Raw genomic sequence first — 21,028 nt, forward strand, 5'->3', positions numbered from 1 at the left:
CAACCAGGGGGAACCTGGAGAGGAACAACCAGGGGGAACCAGGAGAGGAACAATCAGGGGGAACCAGGAGAGGAACAATCAGGGGGAACCAGGAGAGGAACAACCAGGGGGAACCAGGAGAGGAACAATCAGGGGGAACCAGGAGAGGAACAATCAGGGGGAACCAGGAGAGGAACAATCAGGGGGAACCAGGAGAGGAACAACCAGGGGGAACCAGGAGAGGAACAATCAGGGGGAACCAGGAGAGGAACAACCAGGGGGAACCTGGAGAGGAACAACCAGGGGGAACCAGGAGAGGAACAATCAGGGGGAACCAGGAGAGGAACAACCAGGGGGAACCTGGAGAGGAACAACCAGGGGGAACCAGGAGAGGAACAATCAGGGGGAACCAGGAGAGGAACAATCAGGGGGAACCAGGAGAGGAACAACCAGGGGGAACCAGGAGAGGAACAATCAGGGGGAACCAGGAGAGGAACAATCAGGGGGAACCAGGAGAGGAACAACCAGGGGGAACCAGGAGAGGAACAATCAGGGGGAACCAGGAGAGGAACAACCAGGGGGAACCAGGAGAGGAACAATCAGGGGGAACCAGGAGAGGAACAACCAGGGGGAACCTGGAGAGGAACAACCAGGGGGAACCAGGAGAGGAACAATCAGGGGGAACCAGGAGAGGAACAACCAGGGGGAACCTGGAGAGGAACAACCAGGGGGAACCAGGAGAGGAACAATCAGGGGGAACCAGGAGAGGAACAACCAGGGGGAACCTGGAGAGGAACAACCAGGGGGAACCTGGAGAGGAACAATCAGGGGGAACCAGGAGAGGAACAACCAGGGGGAACCAGGAGAGGAACAACCAGGGGGAACCAGGAGAGGAACAACCAGGGGGAACCAGGAGAGGAACAATCAGGGGGAACCTGGAGAGGAACAACCAGGGGGAACCAGGAGAGGAACAACCAGGGGGAACCAGGAGAGGAACAACCAGGGGGAACCTGGAGAGGAACAATCAGGGGGAACCAGGAGAGGAACAATCAGGGGGAACCTGGAGAGGAACAACCAGGGGGAACCAGGAGAGGAACAATCAGGGGGAACCTGGAGAGGAACAACCAGGGGGAACCAGGAGAGGAACAATGAGCTAAACTGTTTCTTCAACAGGTTTAGTTCACCACCCTCATCTGCTGATGGAATTTGCTGTGTTGTTTAGATATGAAGCTGTTGTTTAGATATGAAGCTGTTGTTTAGATATGAAGCTGTTGTTTAGATATGAAGATATGAAGAATTTTGACACGGCTCCTCCACGATGGACGAACCTGTGGCTGTACATCATCCACACATCAGATCAAACCACTGCTGCTGACTTCCTGTCGTCTCCTCGGTCTCTTTAACGTGGAAACCATAATGGAAATGGATGAAAAAACCTTCAAGGATTCACTTTGTTTTTAATCCAAAACCACAAAGTTGTTCTCATACAAAAAAAAAACGATCTTTGTTTTCACGAGCTGCAACTTGATGGACAGCTCTGAGATTCCTGATATTTAATCACATCAGTGACATCAATCACAGCTGATCTGAATTCATACATGTGCAAACCCATCAGAGCAGGAGAGAGACTGATAACTGTCCTCCCATAGGACAGCAAGAAGGAGGAGGAGAAGATGGAGGAGATGGAGGAGGAGGAGGAGGAGGAGGCGGCATAGGACCCGACAGTCTCAGTCCATTTCAACTGTAACAGGGAGGTCCAATTCGATGTCCCGGGACCCAGAGTTCTGGAGCTCCCTACGGATCTCTGCAGAGATCTGAGGGTGCGTTTGAATCTTGAGCAGCTCCAGCAGCGCCCCCTTCTGCTCGGAGGCCAGGTCGGCCTTGTAGCGCTGAGCCATGGTGAGCAGACTCTGATGCCACAGCACAGGAAGCACACGTTTCTCATTACGGAAAGACAGGAAGTGGGCCACCAAGGCGTCCAGAACACGGAAAGGCAGGGCGTACTTCTTGTCGAGCAGGAGACGCAGGAAAATGCTGTTGGCACCGTTGTACTCCGTCTCGGCCAACTTCAGCATCGCAGCGCTGCAAGACAGGAAGGATGTTGTACAACCTGCTGTAACTCACCGCGCACAGCTTCCAAAGACGGATCTTTCATCTGTCTGCTGCTGTGTGTCAGAGGAAGGAAGCCTCACCTGGAGTGGAGCACGGGGATGGAGCACTTCGTCAGGATGCTCCCGATGATGATGGCCTCCCTCAGGGTGCACGTCCCCGACTCACACAGAGGGATCAGAATACCTGCGAGGCAACCGCAAACCAAACATTACAATAACACTGCTTTCTGCTGGTCTGCCATGAAACACCAACATGCAAAAAACAGGTAGAAACTGAAGCAGCAGAGTTTAGGGTGAATATAAAACACGTTACGTTAATAAGAACTGAAGTTGAAAATCTGAGCTTTCCAAGAAATAAGACTTCCTCCAAATCTGAGCTGGACGTCGGAATGAAAGTACAAATCAGAGGAAAACAAATCTAAGATGTAAAACTGGCCGACCGTCTCCTGTTACATAAAGCGGACTGCGCAGCCCGAGACTCCACGTTGAGCTCCACGTGGCTGAAAGGCCTGAAACCTGCAGTCCAACTGGCCCACGTCCAAAATAACAGGTTATCACACACACATACAGGGATGTAAAATTAGTTATTTGTCATTTTAGAATTCTGAAAATATAATTTTGCATGTTTCACTTTACAACGTGCATCATTAACTAGAGTGTAATTCAAGACTGCTGCAGGCATTGTATTGTAGGCACATAGTAAACAAGGACAGGATAATAATAAGTCTTATTTGTAAAGCTACATTCAGATTCATTGATCCAATGAAGAAAATATAATTAACTGACGCTTCATTAATATTATCAATCAATATTTAAGCTTTCAATCAAATGAACCCTCAGAAGTGAAGAAGTTATTGATTATTGTCTCCCTCTGACTGCGTCCAGATACAGGAGATCAGACCTGGGCATCGAACGGCCCGCGGGCCACATCCGGCCCTTTGGCTGTCCCTGACCGGCCCGCGTGAGGTCATTGGTAAATTAGGAATCAAACGTAAATAAGTGAACATCATGCATGTGTAACCCAGGTAATGTTCAGTACCCCAATTTACAGATGTTCCCTAAACATCTCACCACCTGAGCTAGTGGTCTGAACGTCCTGGCAGTTGCCCGTAGCAGAGCCCGTGCCCCCCCCCCCCCCCCCCCCCCCCCCACACACACACACACACCCACCTACCGGAGACCCTGCAGCTGAGGCAGGTGGAGGAGGCAGACAAGATGTGGAGCAGATTTGTTCCCAAGAGATATCGAGTGCTTGTTAACTAAGTTGTGTCAGTAAGTGAGTATTTTACTTTGAGGAACATCACAAAGTAAAAACCAGTCAGGATACCAACGTTTCGTATGATGTGAATAATTATGGTCATTGTTAGGAGCTGTTTAGCCTCCACCGCTGGCGGCTAATGAAGCCATGAAGCTGACGTGAGCACAACGTTACCGCTGCTGGCCTCGTGCGAGGGAAGCACATAAACAGTGTGTGTGTGTGTGTGTGTGTGTGTTGAATTTTTTTTAAAGTTACTGTATATGTTGTAAAAGTATGTTGATTGCTAAGTGTATTGTTTGAAATCGACCTGTCAATGAGCGGTAGGAACAAAATCCGAGGAACTTAAAGGATCCAATTTTATTTGCACTTTGTTTTCTGAGATCTCAGAGTTTTTTGGGATTCAAACAAACAACCGAAAATACCTAACCCTTCTCTAACTGAAAAACAGCAAATGAGGTAATTACACCACAAAGAAAATATCAATAGCACTAATTACATTTTCATATGAAGTTAATTTAACGCTGGTCTTTGAAATACTGCAAAAATATGCTCATTTTCAAAATCTTTTTCATGAATGTTGATTGAATAGTGATATCATGTTGAAGTTTTTAAAATGCTTGCACCACATTTTAATAGCCTAATTGTAACATCTAGTACTACCAGTAGCAGCTAATAAAAACCATACAATTTACTGCTTTTTATAAAGAGATCAAATTAATATTGAGCAGAATTGAGTTCAGCCTGTTGGTCCTCCACAACAGTCCCAGTTTCACATGAGGCCCTTTGGGAAAATGAATGCTCACCCCTGCAGTAGAGTGTATTTGTGAGCAACACCTCCACCCGGTGGTGAAGTCTGAGTGACATCTATCCAGAATATAGGTCACGGGATGTTTGGGGAAAACAAACTGGGACAATTTTTGAACACACCACCGACAGGATTAAAGAAAAAAAAATTGGAGACCCTCAACAATCACTTCAGGAAATAAAAAGGATGATTTGACCCACTTAAATTTGAGTGTGTTAATTATTAGGGCTCCAGAAGGGTGGTGTTATTTACCCTGTGGACGTCGGCTAATCCTCCACCAGGGTCCTCACAAGGAAACTTCTAAATTTAGAGCTGAAATTAAAAATGTGACGTGGCCCAGAAAGAGTTTCTGTTTTACAACAAGTTGCCAAATCCTCTCGATCATTTACTTTAACCAAGTTTTTTTTTTATTCCCCCAGGGGTCAAACGTCACTGGATGTTTGCCCGACATTCACAGAGCATTTAATGAAACAATATCTGGGATCACCGAAGACGACGGCTCCTGTTTTACAAGGCACACACTAAATACAAAGGCTACTGACGGACATTCGAAAGGAACTTTTCTTAACTTAAAACTTTAAAAAAAAAGGGGAAAAAACACCTTGTAAGTCAATTTACTTCCCTTTGATATCAAAGATTCACTTTTTGCAGCCAGCTGAGCGTCTCTGTTTTGACTTATCATTTTTCCGACTCTCTTCCTCAGATGACTTCAACTTCTGACCTGTCTTCAGGTTGTCTGACAAACAACATGTTTAAAATCTCCTGAAGAAGAACACCGACGTGGCTTCAGGCTCACCTTTGAACCAGGCTCCCGGTTTGAACAGAGCCTTCTTCAGGGCGCTGTACAGGTGGAAGTTGAGCCGCTTGTATTCCGCGATATCGTCGCGCACTCGAGGCAGCAGCACCAAGTTGTAAAACCTCTGAGCCATTCGCTCTTTCAGGTTGGAGGAGAAGATTCTGGAGCAAAAACATGGACCAAATACTTCATTTCACTGTCTCATTATCTGCAATAAATCACAATATTTCCATCTGTGTAAACTCTCCAATGAAACCCAGATGAGCTGGGAACTAACCTCGTTGCTTGGTACACGGCAGCGGTCAGGTACAGAACCTGCTCCCAGTTCGACAGCGCTGGGATTATTTTAAAAGCCTTTGGCAGTTTACCGCTACGATATCTAGACAGAACCTGGCGAGAAACAAAAGGCACGATCGTTTGACTGATCTCTACATTTACAGCTCAGTCAGTGAAACGGAAAACAAGTTCCTACCGACAACTCACGGGACCAAATTAAAGAAAAAACTACCAGATCAATTCTTTTGCTTCTCCACCCGTTGTTGTTCTTTAACTCATCACCTGCTTGTGTTTGCGTGTGCTGCGTTCACTGACCGGTAAGAACATGCTGGTGTCCACCTTTTAAAGCATCTTACCTTACTGACACCTTTGTACACTTCTATTATTCTGGGGTCCAGTTCGGGCATGGGACGTCCCGACACCTCTGACATCACCGTCCCCACCTCAGTCTGCTTCTCTGTGATCTTCTCCATGATGATGTCGGCTAACGTCCGTCTGCAGGAACCACAGAGAGAAGAAACTGAGTGCGTTTCACTTAAATTAATCTCCACGGCAAGAAATAAGTTTGGAGGATATTGCTTCTTGCCTCATCGGAGGGTTTTTATTCATGAACATCTCCATGGCCTTCTCATCGTCAGGGTCAACGGTGATTTCTGTGTCACACTCGGCGCCTTCGTCTCCCAGCGCCGGCCATTCTTCATCTGAGTCTGCATCCTGGGAGTCCGGTCCTGAGGACAGAGATGGACCAGGAGGTCATCACACATGTGAACTTTGATTAAGTCAATCATGTGAATGAGCTTTAACGTATTTACACTGATTCCACATGTGCACTTCATTGATCCTGCAATCCTGATTTCTTTCTAATTTGTATAACAAACAAAATAAAATCAGGCTTCCTTCATCAATTCTACGTAGAAAAATCTTAAAACTATTGTATAATTTATAGTGAAATAAACACCTACAAACTACTCACTCATGTTAACTAACGCTTCATAAACGTGCTCGTTTGTACACTTTGTGGTGACACGATCCCTGCCACACCAGACTCCCTTCAAAAACCAGCCGATTTAAAACTCCAACATTACCCAGGACAGTGGCTGGTGCTGTCTTCCTCTCCGGTACCAGCCCGTATTCGCTCTGAAGCTCCTCTTGTTGAATTCGGGCCTGTTGTAAGATCTTCCGGGACAGACGCTCGTCCACGTACGTGTCCTCGTTCTCCGCCCGGCTGTCCCTGCTCTTCACCCGGCCGCGGGGTCGGACCGTGTCGGCCTGCATGATCTGGTCGGCCAGCGGCACCGCCTCGGCGCTCCGCTCCGCTCCTCCGCCTTTGGGTTTTTTTATTTTCGGCATCTCTACAATCTGACTGAAGCTCTAATAATGTTGTGTTTGTTAGCATGTGCGAGCTAAAGGACGGACTTTCTAAATACTGTAAACAGCCACTCGGTCGACACGTGCGGATATTTGGTCCGAAGGAAGTGACGAAATCCACGTCACGTAACAGCCACATTTTTGCCAACCCAGAAAATTGTACAAAAAAGTTGGATTTTATATAAAACTGTTTTACTGTGGAGGCTATATAAGAAAACATAATTATAAATAGTTATAAATGTCTTTTAACTGTTTTAATTTGTATAGTTTAACTTCACCGGAAGACTTTATTTTCTTGTTTACCCCGGAAGTACTTACTCCGAAGACTGTGCCGCTAGTGGAGGTAAAACATCAATGGGGGTCACTTGGTAAGATGATTACTTTGTTTTGGTTTGGTTTTTTTTTTTGCTACATTTGCTTTTTAAACTAATTTTAAACCATATTTCCGTATTTACAATATTGCCTCAAACTACTACACGTGTTTTTGTCTCTTTACCGCGCGGGTTCAGTCACAATGAAAAACAGTCAAAGTAACTGAGAGGCCCCTAAAGATGATGTTTGTTTCATGACGTGTCCTCTGTGTCCTGACGTGTCCTCTGGGTCTTGATGTGTCCTCTGGGTCCTCTGGGTCCTGACGTGTCCTCTGTGTCTTGACGTGTCCTCTGGGTCCTGACGTGTCCTCTGGGTCCTGACGTGTCCTCTGTGTCTTGACGTGTCCTCTGGGTCCTGACGTGTCCTCTGTGTCTTGATGTGTCCTCTGGGTCCTCTGGGTCCTGACGTGTCCTCTGTGTCTTGACGTGTCCTCTGGGTCCTGACGTGTCCTCTGGGTCTTGACGTGTCCTCTGGGTCCTGACGTGTCCTCTGGGTCCTGACGTGTCCTCTGTGTCCTGACGTGTCTTCTGGGTCCTGACGTGTCCTCTGGGTCCTGACGTGTCCTCTGGGTCCTGACGTGTCCTCTGGGTCTTGACGTGTCCTCTGGGTCCTGACGTGTCCTCTGTGTCCTGACGTGTCCTCTGGGTCCTCTGGGTCCTGACGTGTCCTCTGGGTCTTGACGTGTCCTCTGGGTCCTGACGTGTCCTCTGGGTCTTGACGTGTCCTCTGGGTCCTGACGTGTCCTCTGTGTCCTGACGTGTCCTCTGGGTCCTGACGTGTCCTCTGTGTCCTGACGTGTCCTCTGGGTCCTCTGGGTCCTGACGTGTCCTCTGTGTCTTGACGTGTCCTCTGGGTCCTGACGTGTCCTCTGGGTCTTGACGTGTCCTCTGGGTCCTGACGTGTCCTCTGGGTCCTGACGTGTCCTCTGTGTCTTGACGTGTCCTCTGGGTCCTGACGTGTCCTCTGGGTCCTGACGTGTCCTCTGTGTCTTGACGTGTCCTCTGGGTCCTGACGTGTCCTCTGTGTCCTGACGTGTCCTCTGTGTCTTGACGTGTCCTCTGGGTCCTGACGTGTCCTCTGTGTCTTGATGTGTCCTCTGGGTCCTGACGTGTCCTCTGGGTCCTCTGGGTCCTGACGTGTCCTCTGGGTCCTGACGTGTCCTCTGTGTCCTGACGTGTCCTCTGGGTCCTGACGTGTCCTCTGTGTCTTGACGTGTCCTCTGGGTCCTGACGTGTCCTCTGTGTCTTGATGTGTCCTCTGGGTCCTCTGGGTCCTGACGTGTCCTCTGTGTCCTGACGTGTCCTTTGTGTCCTGCAGTGTGTGCCAGGTGCCGGTGGCGGAGGGGAAGAGCGTGCAGCAGACGGTGGACATCCTGCACAGGAAGCTGGAGCAGCTGGGTGCCGTGAAGCAAGGCAGCTTCTGCGTGGACTGTGAGACGTACCACGCTACAGGAAACGTCAGCGGTAAATACTGAACTGTCCTCTTTAAGAAGAATCTGTTCACATTGACTGACTCTCATGGAGCTCAGGAGGCTTCCTTGTGATCGAGTACCGCCCTCCCATAAAGTTTGGGGTCCGACAAGAGACAGAGTTATAAAAGAATGATCATAATGTAAATCTCCTGCATTGAAATATGAGTCTCGAGCTGAAATGATCCTGATGACATATCTAAAGATGTTTTTCTGGATTAAATCCACGAAAAACATGATACAGATGTTTTTACTCTGTGACGAGCTTACCGATCTTCAGGTTTAAAATAGATTCAATATCTTTATTGTCAACAGAAAGGAACAGTGATCCCAAAAATATAAACGTAAAAAAAAAAAAATCTGAGTGTAGAAATCAGTCAAATATAATAGTGTTGTATCTCCTATTTATTCACATGTCTCTTTATTGCTATAACAACAGTCCATTATGTTTTAATAGTTTCTAATCACATCCAGTGGGAAAAAAAAAACGACCATATTTCCTCCCAAAGTTGAAATACTCCTGAAGTACAGCAGCCGACAGGTGAAGCTCCACTGCTGAGATCAGATATCTGGGTCGAACTCCGGTATCAGCTGCTCCAGAAGCTTCATGCATCGTGAAGCCTGAAGTTTCTTACATATAAAGATCCCAGTTGTCTCCACAATGTGAGACGTGCAGCTTATTGTCCCCGCTCCCGGGTCCCCTCCCCGACCTGCCCGTCTCTTCCAGGTCAGCCCTCCAAGCTCCTGTATGTGATGCACAACTCGGAGACGCCGCTGAGCTGCCAGGCTCTGTTCGAAGGCGGACCCTGCCTGATCGCCGACGCAAACTTTGACGTGCTGATGGTGAAGCTGAAGAGTCACTTCCAGAACGCCAAGGGACACAAGGTGGAGTGTCGCGGCTCCAGATATCGCTACTGCGACTTCCTGATAAAAGTGGGCACGGTGACGATGAGCTCCAGCGCCAGAGGGATATCGGTGGAGGTGAGTCATGCCGTCAGCGGAGACGGGTGTCCTCTCTGTGCTGCGTTAACGGGTGCCGTCCCCTCAGGTGGAGTACTGTCCCTGCGTGGTCCCGGGCGACTGCTGGAACCTCATCAAGGAGTTCATGCAGACTTTTCTCGGCGGCGGCGTCCCCGAGCTGCCGTCCGTGTTCGCCGCCAAGCCCGAGGGTCTGTTTGCCCCGGCGGACTGCGTGGACACCATGACCCAACATCTGGAGCTGTTCAACAAGCTGCGCAAACTACAAGCACCTGGAAGCAACGTGCGCTGAGAACTCTTCTTCTATTGACGTTGTTTCACTGCTGGTCCGACGGATCGAATGAAATCCAGGAGGTTTTTAGAGCCTGAGGTTTTTATTTCTACCTTAATGAAAACATTTTGTATTAAAGACACCGAAAGGAAAACAGCGGCTGACTGTTTGACTCTGATGACCGTTTTCTTATGATCACACACAACCTTCATAAGATGTTGAAGCAGCTGCATGTTGGTTTGAAAGTTAAACCTAATTTTTTATACCGTCTTTTTGATGTTCTGGTATTTGGTGGATAAAGTCTGACTGTTTAAATTGGGAATAAAGTTAAACAGCAAAAATGTTATCCGAAGACTCTAAAGTGTGTCTGAACATCCGTGCAGTCACAGTGAGAGCTGAAACAAGCTCAACTTATTATTGGGTTTTATCCTTTTGCATGTAAAAATCTGCTGCTTTGAGCTTCTTGAACAGGAAACTGATCTGGATCTGTGATTTTTACCATATTTTAGAGATAGAACAATTAATCTGTAAAAATTCAAAGATGAATTTATTATGAAAATAGTCATTGTTCACTACTGATTTATAACCAGAGGACTTTTTCACCAGAGATTTGGACTTATTAATGCAGGAAACATGAATAATATTTCCGTTTCTACGTAAACGTCCGTGAGCAGCTCCTCCAGCTTGTAGCAGCCAACTGGTGCAACACAAATAACCTCAATGAATCCAGATGTGATCAAAATAAAAAAACAAACACTCCTGGAGGTGGATTGTGCGTCTGTTAAATGCATTAATGATAATTATACACTAATTTAATATATGAAACTAATAAAAGTGGCCATTCTGCACATTAATATTCTTTTTACATGTGACAGACTGTTTTTATATAGTTTTATTACTTCAACCTTTGATTGTCCACTTTAAGAAGGATGAGTTACATCTGCAGGGATGAAGCTGCTGTAAACACTGACAACAGCTTCCTTCTATGTACTCAATGAATTATTGAATTATTATTAAACATGTTTCCAGGACAACTGCATGTTTTTTCCGGACAGCAGCTGGTCACCAGGTGTGAACGAGAGTTACAGTGATTTCCAGGGACTGAGGTCGGTCCGGTCGGTCCGGTCCGGTCGGTCCGGTCCGGTCCGGTCGGTCCGTCCCTTCTCCTCCTGCTGCCTGTTGTTCAGCCGCTCCGCCAATCAGAGCCCGGCTGCCGCTCGGTCCGGTCCAATCAGAGCCCGGCTGCCTCTCGGTCCGGTCCAATCAGAGCCCGGCTGCCTCTCGGTCCCGGTCCAGTCCAATCAGAGCCCGGCTGCCTCTCGGTCCGGTCCAATCAGAGCCCGGCTGCCTCTCGGTCCCGGTCCAGTCCAATCAGAGCCCGGCTGCCTCTCGGTCCGGTCCAATCACAGCCCGGCTGCCGCTCGGTCCGGTCCAATCACAGCCCGGCTGCCGCTCGGTCCGGTCCAATCACAGCCCGGCTGCCGCTCGGTCCGGTCCAATCACAGCCCGGCTGTTCAACCTGCAGGACAACAAGCGGCTGTGAACCGGACGGATGTCGGTGATGGTAACGTTGCTCTTCTTCTTTTGACTGTTTCTTTTTTCACCATTATCAGGTGTTAAAGCAGGTGTTAACCGAACCGACCGAACCTGGAGGCCCGGTGCTTCGGAGCCGCGGTTCGGTTAACCGGCTTTCTGCGGTGAATGTCAGCGGAGACTTTGAACCGATGAACGGCGCCGTTGGCTAACGGCTAACGGCTAACAGCTAACAGCTAACAACAACCGTTGGTGAACTTCGATTGTTCCTCAACGCGTTAGCCGAGCAGCTAACGGAGGCTAACGCGACTCCTGCCCGCCGCTCGGTGCCAGAGCTCCGGCTGGTTGTTGAGAGACCCGGCGGAGGACGGAGGACGGAGGACGGAGGACGGAGCGGCGGAGGACGGAGGACGGAGCGGCGGAGGACGGAGCGGCGCTGAGCCGCCGGAGCTAGCGGTTAGCGGCGGTAGCTAACTTCGTGCTGGCGGAGCCTCCGACCGACAAAGTTACTGGAGGCTCCGGAGGGAGGAGGAGGGAGGAGAGGAGAGGAGGAGGAGGGAGGAGGAGAGAGGAGGAGAGGAGAGGAGGGAGGAGAGGGGGAGAGGAGAGGAGGAGAGGAGGGAGGAGAGGGGGAGAGGGAGAGGAGAGGAGGAGGAGGAGGAGGAGGAGGAGGAGGAGGGAGGAGGAGAGAGGAGGAGAGGAGAGGAGGGAGGAGAGGGGGAGAGGAGAGGAGGAGAGGAGAGGGGGAGAGGAGAGGAGGAGAGGAGAGGAGGGAGGAGAGGGGGAGAGGAGAGGAGGAGAGGAGGAGAGAGGAGGAGGAGAGGAGGAGGGAGGAGAGGAGAGAGGAGAGGAGAGGAGAGAGGAGGAGAGGAGAGGAGAGGAGAGGAGGAGGGAGGAGAGGAGAGGAGGAGGGAGGAGGAGAGGGAGAGAGGAGGAGAGGAGGGAGGAGAGGAGAGGAGGAGGGAGGAGAGAGGAGAGAGGAGAGGAGGGAGGAGGAGAGGAGAGGAGAGAGGAGGAGAGGAGGAGGGAGGAGAGGAGAGAGGAGGAGGGAGGAGAGAGGAGGAGGAGAGGAGAGGAAAGGAGGGAGGAGGAGAGAGGAGGAGAGAAGGGAGGAGGAGGGAGGAGAGGAGGAGGGAGGAGAGAGGAGAGGAGGGAGGAGGAGAGAGGAGGAGGGAGGGGAGAGGAGGGAGGAGGAGAGAGGAGGAGGGAGGAGAGGAGGAGGGAGAGGAGAGGAGGGAGGAGGAGAGAGGAGGAGGAGAGAGGAGGAGAGAGGAGAGGAGGGAGGAGGAGAGAGGAGAGGAGAGAGGAGGAGGAGGGGAGGAGGAGAGAGGAGGAGAGAGAGGAAAGGAGGAGGAGAGAGAGGAGAGAGAGGAGGAGGGAGAGGAGGGAGGAGGAGAGAGGAGGAGAGAGGAGAGGAGGAGAGAGGAGAGAGAGGAGAGGAGGGAGAGGAGAGAGGAGGAGGAGGGGAGGAGGGAGAGGAGAGAGGAGGAGAGAGAGGAAAGGAGGAGGAGAGAGAGGAGGAGGGAGAGGAGGAGAGGAGGGAGAGAGGAGAGGAGGAGATGCGGTGCGGGCTGCGAGCGGCGAGCGGCGGCGGCGCGGAGGCGGGTCGGTCGAGCGAGTAGCGCGGCGCGGCGTGAGCGTCGGAGTGGCTGCTGCGGCGCGGCGGAGCGTCGCGCGTGCGTCTCGCGTCTGGCCCGGCCCCCGGCGGCGCTCTGATGGCGCTCTTTGGTCGCTCTGTGCGAGATCTGGAGCTCTCTAGGCGATCTGTGGCGATCTGTGGAGATCTTTGGAGATCTTTGGAGATCTGTGGAGATCTGTGGAGATCTTTGGAGATCTGTGGAGATCTGCGGCGGGTAACACGGTGAACGTGAAGCTCGTTACAGCCGCACCAACTCGGACGTGATGGCGGCTTCACATTCGTTTTAAAGTATTTAGTCATTTACAGGAAGAGGAAACCAACGAACCGACGAACACGTCGTTCAATGGGCAGACAGCTGGAATGAATGTTAACTCCGTTTGAATGCTGTCTGAGTGGGGTTCTCCTGGGTTCTACTGGGTTCTACTGGGTTCTCCTGGACTCTCCTGGGTTCTACTGGGTTCTCCTGGACTCTCCTGGACTCTCCTGGGTTCTCCTCATAATGGATCCTTGTTTAATATTCTGGAGAACCATTTCATTTATAACTCGAGTAGCTGTTCATGATTTGTTCTATCTGATGTCAGTTAGTGTGTATCTGTGTGTGTGTGGTGTGTGTGTGTGTATCTGTGTGTGTGTATCTGTGTGTGTGTGTGTATCTGTGTGTGTGTGGTGTGTGTGTGTGTATCTGTGTGTGTGTATCTGTGTGTGTGTGTGTGTGTGTGTGTGTATCTGTGTGTGTGTATCTGTGTGTGTGTATCTGTGTGTGTGTGTGTGTGTGTGTGTGTATCTGTGTGTGTGTATCTGTGTGTGTGTATCTGTGTGTGTGTGTGTGTGTATCTGTGTGTATCTGTGTGTGTGTGGTGTGTGTGTGTGTATCTGTGTGTGTGTATCTGTGTGTGTGTATCTGTGTGTGTGGTGGTGTGTGTGTGTGTATCTGTGTGTGTGTATCTGTGTGTGTGTGTGTGTGTGTGTGTGTGTATCTGTGTGTGTGTATCTGTGTGTGTGTATCTGTGTGTGTGTGTGTGTGTGTGTGTGTATCTGTGTGTGTGTATCTGTGTGTGTGTATCTGTGTGTGTGTGTGTGTGTATCTGTGTGTATCTGTGTGTGTGTGGTGTGTGTGTGTGTATCTGTGTGTGTGTATCTGTGTGTGTGTGTGTGTGTGTATCTGTGTGTGTGTGTGTGTGTGTGTGTGTGTGTGTGTGTATCTGTGTGTGTGTGTATCTGTGTGTGTGTGGTGTGTGTGTGTGTATCTGTGTGTGTGTATCTGTGTGTGTGTGGTGTGTGTGTGTGTATCTGTGTGTGTGTGTATCTGTGTGTGTGTATCTGTGTGTGTGTGGTGTGTGTGTGTATCTGTGTGTGTGTATCTGTGTGTGTGTGGTGTGTGTGTGTGTGTATCTGTGTGTGTGTGTGTATCTGTGTGTGTGTGTGTGTATCTGTGTGTGTGTATCTGTGTGTGTGTGTGTATCTGTGTGTGTGTGTGTGTGTGTGTATCTGTGTGTGTGTATCTGTGTGTGTGTGTATCTGTGTGTGTGTGTATCTGTGTGTGTGTGTGTATCTGTGTGTGTGTGTATCTGTGTGTGTGTGTATCTGTGTGTGTGTGTGTGTGTGTGTGTGTGTGTGTGTGTGTGTGTGTATCTGTGTGTGTGTGTGTGTGTGTGTGTGTGTGTGTGTGTGTGTGTGTGTGTGTGTGTGTGTGTACTGTCTACAGTCAAACGAACACCTCATCTGGTGGACAGGTCCGATGTTGTTTTGAATAAATCTAAGAACAATATTAGATAATCACAAAAGAAATAATGTGAAGTTAATCCTAAAAGTTTGGTGTTAATGTGGAGAAATCTTTCATATTTTGTGGATCCGTCTTTTCTGCAAATACCTTGTTTGTAAAGTATTAAGTTTTTGGGTGAAACTGTGGTGACCCGTGGTGTTTGACCCGGTCCTCAGCCTCGGTGTCGGTGCCGCTGGTGACGGTGGACATGGCTGAACAGGCTGAACCTTCTCTGCAGATGTTGTGACGTATCGTCTGAAAGCTGATCCAGAAAACTACTTTCACAGTGAGTATCGTCCTCGTTTCATTGTGTTTCCCATCACTTCCTACACACTGCGGCGTGTTGCATGCTTACTTTAAACGGATTTATGATGTTTAGGACACTGTAATAATCAGCGTGTCTCTCATTGGATCTGAACTTGTCCTGGTTTGTCCCCGTGTCTCCGTCCTCAGAATGAGGTGCTGCCCGGCTGCAGGACGTGGGTCCTTTCACTGAGGCCACATGTGGAGAGATGGATCGCTGTAAGCACGTGGGTCGCCTCCGTCTGGGCCAGGACCATTCCATCCTCAATCCACAGAAATGGCAATGTGTGGACTGCAGCACCACCGACTCGGTGTGGGCCTGCCTCAAGTGCTCCCACGTGGCCTGCGGACGTTTCATGGAGGAACACTCTCTCAAACACTTCCAGGAGTCCCGCCACCCGCTGGCCATGGAGGTGCGCGAGCTGGACGTCTTCTGCTTTGCCTGCGGAGACTATGTACTCAACGATAACGCGGAGGGAGACCTCAAACTCCTCAGGGGGGCGCTCTCCACCGTTCGGAGCCCAGGCAGGCGTTCGCTGCGCTCCTCGGCCGGGGGGGAGTGCACCCCCTGGGTCGGGGAGGCCGGGCCGCAGCCCGCCATGCAGCTGGCTCTGCGCCACAGGAGGAAAGCGCTCCTCGGGAAGATGCTCCAGATGTGGATCAGCAAACATCAGGAGCTTCAGGATCAGAGAAAAGAGAAACTGGAGGAAGCGAGAAGACAGAAGAAGGAGGTGAAGCGGAGACTCATGGAGGAGCTCGGCAACGTTCCTCCCAGAAAGAGCGCGAGGCTTCTTACTCAGGCGCCACGTTCAACCATCACACTCATTCCTCGCAAGTTTCGCGACCCTCCAGACCGCCTACCTCCTCCTCCTCCCCCCAAGAAGCCTTCCCTCCTCACCCTTTCCCGAAAGCCTCCTCAGAACGGCCGGGCGGCCAAGCTGAGGAGGTACTACTCCACGCATGCGGTGACCCGCCGCAGACTCGCTCCAGGTGTCACCGGGCTGCGAAACCTGGGGAACACGTGCTACATGAACTCTATATTGCAGGTGCTGAGCCACCTGCAGAAATTCAGGGAGTGTTTTCTCACTTTGGACCTGTGTGAGACCGAGGAGCTGCTGGCCAAGACCAACCGATCCCAGGCCGTGACGACGGGGGTGACGGGAGGGGGGGGTGGTCAGCGGCGGGAACGCGGCGCTGTCGGGATGTCCTCTGGGACGCATGGGGAAGGCGGGCAGCTGGAATCTGCCTGTCGGTAAAAAAGAAAGCGTCCCTCCTTCCCCGCAGGCTGCAGAGCTGGTGCAGCCCAAGGAGCCGCGCTGCTCCCCCCGCCAGCAGATGTCTCTGTGCCATGAGCTGCATACACTTTTCAGGGTCATGTGGTCGGGCCGCTGGTCGCTGGTGTCTCCCTTCGCCATGCTGCACTCCGTGTGGAACCTCATCCCGGCGTTCCGCGGCTACGACCAGCAGGACGCGCAGGAGTTCCTGTGTGAGCTGCTGGACAAGGTGCAGCAGGAGCTGGACACGGAGGGCTCCAAACGACGGATAGTCATCCCCATCACCAAGAGGAAGCTGTCCAAGCAGGTGCTAAAGGTCCTCAACACCATCTTTCATGGGCAGCTACTCAGCCAGGTGAGACCGACGCTGCGGCAAGGTGTGGTGATGTTTTATGGGATGGAAATTCAGGGTTAAACAAACGGCACAGACAGTTCTATTTATTTCCATTTAGTTATTGTACTGTTGTTCTGCTGTTTCCTGTTGTTTCAAACCTGCTTTGAAAATGATTACAAAGAGTGAAAAGAAGACACGACTGCTCCTCCGTCGTACCAACGAGTTCTGATTGTAGACAAGAAATTCAAAAAGAGATTCTCAGGATGTTAAAACCCATCACAGCATAAGAACTAAATACGTTTGATAAGTACTCCACCTGCAACAATATTTAAGCTGCTCTTTGATATTTGAAATATTCTAATAATCGATTATTTCTCTTGAGTTTAAAGTGTAGAGATCCACAAAGACTTGGTGTGAACAACAAACATCCCAGTTGCTTCCTCCTGGAGTCCTCACCTGTTGTCTCTTCTTCTTGTATTTCAGGTGACATGTCTGTCCTGTAAGCACAAGTCCAACACCGTAGAGCCATTCTGGGATTTGTCTCTGGAGTTTCCGGAGCGATATCACAGCATAGACAAAGGCTCCGGCTCCACGGCCTACCAGCGGAGCTGCACGCTCACCGAGATGCTGTCCAAGTTTACAGAAATGGAGGCTCTGGAGGGGAGAATCTACGCCTGCAACCACTGCAACAGTGAGTACAACCTTTACTGCCAAACAAACCACAGACATGTTTTATTTATTATCTGAAAATAATTACCCTCTACAGCTGGAGCCAGATAAATCTGGATCATTTCAGGATGTCTGCACATAACTGAAGTATTAATAATCTGGAAGGTTTTTACTAAAATACATGTCTGAATGTCACTTTCTTTCATTGAATGAGTTAAAACAATAGCATCAGGCTCTGCTCCACTGATTAAAGCCTTTTCATTTGTACAAAGAAAAGATTTCATTGGTGGAAGTGGATCTCTGGGAAGTGAAGTCCAAGATCTCAGCTGCAGTTACCCTGTACCTCCACAGGGGTCGCCAAAGAGAACTAAACGGAGATCATAAATCTGACTGTGTTCGTAAAACTACAAACGTCCCTGTGACAATCTTAATCATGAGGTGTTCCACAAAATTATTCAAACAAGGTTTCATCAGAAATAGAATCGAGCATTAAAAGCAGATTGAATTAGTGACCAGAAGAATTTAGTCTGAATGAGACAAATGAAATGTTTCTCTTTAAGGTTTCATTTTCACTGAAGCCTGACATCAGTAATTCATCTGTGGATTAACTGTCCATCTCTTTGTTTCAGGGAGAAGACGGAAATCATCCCGCAAACCCTTAGTTCTGTCAGAAGCCTGTAAGCAGCTTCTGATCTACCGTTTACCTCAGGTTCTACGGCTGCACCTCAAGCGCTTCAGGTGAGGGTTTTTTTCTTATAAAACTTTCATCATATTCTCTGAGCATTTAAAACCCAGCAGTGTTTTTTTCTGGTCTTCTGTAGCTGAAGTCAGCGTGTTATTATATTAACCGTGAGGCCTGTGAATCCTTGTCACTAACGGCCCCTGTGGTTTGGCAGATGGTCGGGGCGGAACCATCGGGAGAAAATCGGCGTCCACGTGGCCTTTGACCAGGTTCTGAACATCAAACCGTACTGCTGCACGGGCTCAGGTCACTCCGTCCACCGAGGAGGCTACACCTACGATCTGTCCGCTGTCGTCATGCACCACGGGAAAGGCTTCGGCTCAGGGCACTACACCGCTTACTGCTACAACACGGAGGGAGGTGAGGAGGAGGAGGAGGAGGAGGAAGCCGGCCCGGTGCTGTCGACACGTGTGCATGTTCTGCCGTGTTCTTGACGTGTTTGTGTCGTCCCCCTCAGGTTTCTGGGTCCACTGTAACGACTCTGAGATGAAGGTGTGCAGCGTGGAGGAGGTGTGCAACACTCAGGCCTACATTCTCTTCTATACCCAGAGGTCTGCCTAAGCTCCTCTCGCTGTGACGCTGACCTGTGCGCCGAGACCGAGGGCTGCATTTATGAAAACGTTCTCCGACGTTTTCCCAGATGTCATTAAACGATCACTTTGACATGATTTGCTAAAAAAAGATGGCAATGAGGGCAGTGGGACAGCCTGAGTCAGGAGTCAAGGTGAGCATTTCAGCAGCTCCATCCAGACCAGACAGACGATCACGGTGGTGTGTAACGTCGTCGTGGTTACGATCACGGTGGTGTGTAACGTCGTCGTGGTTACAATCACGGTGGTGTGTAACGTCGTCGTGGTTACAATCACGGTGGTGTGTAACGTCGTCGTGGTTACGATCACGGTGGTGTGTAACGTTGTCGTGGTTACTGGAAGGTAAACATGAATGATGGACAGAAAAGTAAAGAATAAACAAATGAAAATCTTATAAATGAGGCTGCAGTTCCTCAGTCTCTGTGGGAGCAGATCGGCCTCAGTCCTGCTGAACACGTGTGTGCGTGTGCGTGTGCGTGAGTGAGTGCGTGCGTGTGTGTGTGTTCGTGAACCACTATCAGGTTCACGTCTGTGGAAACAACCTCAGACAGCATTTTACTTTGAAAGGCATCACGGAGTCTGGAGCATTTTATCCCAGAGATGTTGATCATGTGTGTTTTATATGTAACTGTCCACCAGGCGTCTGTCGATGAACCCAAGTTCAGACTCCGTGTTGCCTTCCATCAGCTTTTTTAACGACGGTGAACTCTGATCGTCCTCCTGTGTGCTTCGTCCTCATCGCGTCCTCTCCTCGTGTTCTCTGACTGGATACTGTGTCTTCGGCTCAACGCTCTGTCAACACCAATAGTTCTTGTTTTAGTTTGATTTGTAGTCACTCTGTTTCTATTCCACGAAAAAGAAGTCTGGATTTCAGACACGTGATTGATGATGAGTGACGGGACGCTGCACTTTGAGTTGGGCTGGTCCTGGTCCTGGTCCTGGTCCTGTCTGTGGCTCCTGTTGAACTGGCAGCTCTTCCTGAGTTTCAGGGTCGGACCGGTCTGAGGCGGGTCGGTTCTCCTGCAGGAGGTGAGGAGTGTCCGACCGGCCGACTGCCATACTGAAGAATGTTTCTGGGAAACCTGGGTATCCATTTTGAGTTGAGCACCTGAAAGCAATATATTGTACATCTTTGCATCTCGACAGGAAATCAAGATCAAATCAGGAATTCTTCTGCTTGTTATACGATGTTTTTTTCTACTCTGCTGTTTCTATCAAAGTCTTTAGGATTTGCTAGGTAATCAAGGAAACTGTTGTGTTTGATACGAGTCAAATGCAAAACACATTTGTGAACTCTGTGAAAGTTGGAACAATCTAATGACGATGAATGTGTTACTTTTTAGCGGTCAGGTGTGGCCATGCCACCGCCTCTGATCCCCTTCAGTTCTGTCTCGTACTGTAAGAATACCTGTCATACATGTAATGGTCATATGGGTTTTGCCTGACAGTAATTATTAAAAATACAAAACAATTTTGAAATGGGTTTGTGTTGTATTCCTTGTAGAGCGAATAGAAGAGCGGATCATTTAATATTATACGTAGCTTCACTTCCTGTTGCCGTCTCAGGTTTTCATGCGTGTTTAAAATACAAAAGGTGTCCGGAAACATCCCGACTGAACAGACGCACAAAGCAGCACCGACTTAATCCACAGGATGAACAGATGGAGTCAGCTGATCTGAGACCTGCTGTTAATTCTGCCCCTCTAAAGCTTTCCCAAAGAACTTCATGTAATCTGATGAAGATGCTGCTGATGTGAGGACATTAAATGTAAATAATCTCTGACAAGTATCTGCCTTCTTACCAAAGAACTGATCCGACTCCTCAGATTGTTTTACAATCAGGTCCTTAAAGCTCTGTAGTTGATGAAAAGTGTACAAACACGAACCACCAAGAATCCTTCGTACGCTTGTATTGATGATGTCCTGGTGAGCTTCAGGACGGCCGTTGTCTTAAAGCAGGACTTTAGAAAGAAGAAACAACAAATTGGAATTGAAAAGCAGTCTTCATAAGGAGAGAAATGCAGCCTTGCTTGTTCTGTAGATCTCAGAGTTCTGTTGCTGCAGCCTCACTTGCTTTCATATAAAATTTCCCCACTGGGATTAATAAAGTCTTATTTGATCTTATCTTCTTAATTCTGTAGCATATGGTGGCTAATGTTAGCTAAATGAAATAAAGTTATTGAAACGGCAGAAGAGAAGAGTCATGAAGTCATCAGCCGACGTTATTCCATATCGTGTAGCTGTAAGCGGATGCTGCTTCATCAGAACATCGAAGTACAAAAGCAGCATTGGGGTCAAAACTCCTGAGAAACTTCTATAATATGTAGAGGACACCACCAATGTCTTATTAATAATGGTAAACAAATCATTTACTAATCATTTATAGGTCAGCAGGAAAACAGTGAGAGGTTGACGGGCCGTGAACAATCTACTTTACTCCCGTTTGTTTTCTCTCGTCAGCAGAAATCCTGTCATAAATGTTGGTGATCAATTAATAAAT

The 21,028-nt window shown here is 49.3% G+C and overlaps 4 protein-coding genes across 5 annotated transcripts; 2 read left to right on the forward strand and 2 right to left on the reverse strand.

The window, feature by feature from the left end:
• Positions 1–1,416: 1,416 nt before the first annotated feature.
• Positions 1,417–6,705, reverse strand: bysl (bystin-like). The gene is made up of 7 exons (XM_069153435.1): positions 6,311–6,705; positions 5,812–5,953; positions 5,582–5,720; positions 5,227–5,339; positions 4,950–5,110; positions 2,172–2,274; positions 1,417–2,061 (listed from the first exon to the last, which is right to left on the reverse strand). Exons 1-7 carry the CDS (start codon positions 6,573–6,575, stop codon positions 1,707–1,709), a joined length of 1,278 nt encoding a protein of 425 aa, XP_069009536.1. The 5' UTR covers positions 6,576–6,705; the 3' UTR covers positions 1,417–1,706.
• A 161-nt stretch (positions 6,706–6,866) lies between these two features.
• On the forward strand, positions 6,867–10,720 carry med20 (mediator complex subunit 20). Of its 2 annotated transcripts, XM_069153456.1 has the most exons (4): positions 6,867–6,961; positions 8,283–8,428; positions 9,161–9,414; positions 9,482–10,719. In XM_069153456.1, the coding sequence occupies exons 1-4, from the start codon at positions 6,948–6,950 to the stop codon at positions 9,701–9,703; spliced, it is 636 nt and encodes a 211-aa protein (XP_069009557.1). In that variant the 5' UTR covers positions 6,867–6,947; the 3' UTR covers positions 9,704–10,719. The 2 variants fall into 2 exon arrangements, with proteins under 2 accessions (XP_069009557.1, XP_069009548.1); XM_069153447.1 differs by having other exon boundaries at positions 9,161–10,720.
• A 455-nt stretch (positions 10,721–11,175) lies between these two features.
• usp49 (ubiquitin specific peptidase 49) lies at positions 11,176–20,001 on the forward strand. Its single transcript, XM_069153470.1, is given in 8 exon segments — positions 11,176–11,246; positions 14,793–14,902; positions 15,070–16,082; positions 16,084–16,548; positions 17,011–17,218; positions 17,826–17,934; positions 18,093–18,298; positions 18,396–20,001. Coding segments are annotated over 6 exon segments (2,046 nt in total). The 5' UTR covers positions 11,176–11,246; positions 14,793–14,902; positions 15,070–15,128; the 3' UTR covers positions 18,500–20,001.
• On the reverse strand, positions 13,436–14,347 carry LOC138200632 (LIM domain-containing protein A-like; the record flags this gene model as incomplete). Its single annotated transcript, XM_069153482.1, has 1 exon — positions 13,436–14,347. A coding segment is annotated over one exon (912 nt), but the record flags the coding sequence as incomplete, so codon positions are not given.
• Positions 20,002–21,028: the final 1,027 nt, after the last annotated feature.

The sequence above is a fragment of the Embiotoca jacksoni genome, unplaced genomic scaffold, assembly GCF_022577435.1.
Source record: "Embiotoca jacksoni isolate LCO1_2020_lvr unplaced genomic scaffold, fEmbJac1.0.p SCAF_1, whole genome shotgun sequence".
Classification (NCBI taxonomy): Eukaryota; Metazoa; Chordata; class Actinopteri; family Embiotocidae; genus Embiotoca; species Embiotoca jacksoni.

Coding starts and splice junctions, on each gene's coding strand:
- bysl (XM_069153435.1), bottom strand. CDS start 6,575: ATGCCGAAAATAAAAAAACCCAAAGGCGGAGGAGCGGAGCGGAGCGCC. Junction 5,721..5,811: donor AATAAAAACCCTCCGATGAG/GCAAGAAGCAAT, acceptor TGGTTCCTGCAG/ACGGACGTTAGCCGACATCA. Junction 5,111..5,226: donor GCCGTGTACCAAGCAACGAG/GTTAGTTCCCAG, acceptor TTTTTGCTCCAG/AATCTTCTCCTCCAACCTGA.
- med20 (XM_069153447.1), top strand. Junction 8,429..9,160: donor CGCTACAGGAAACGTCAGCG/GTAAATACTGAA, acceptor CGTCTCTTCCAG/GTCAGCCCTCCAAGCTCCTG.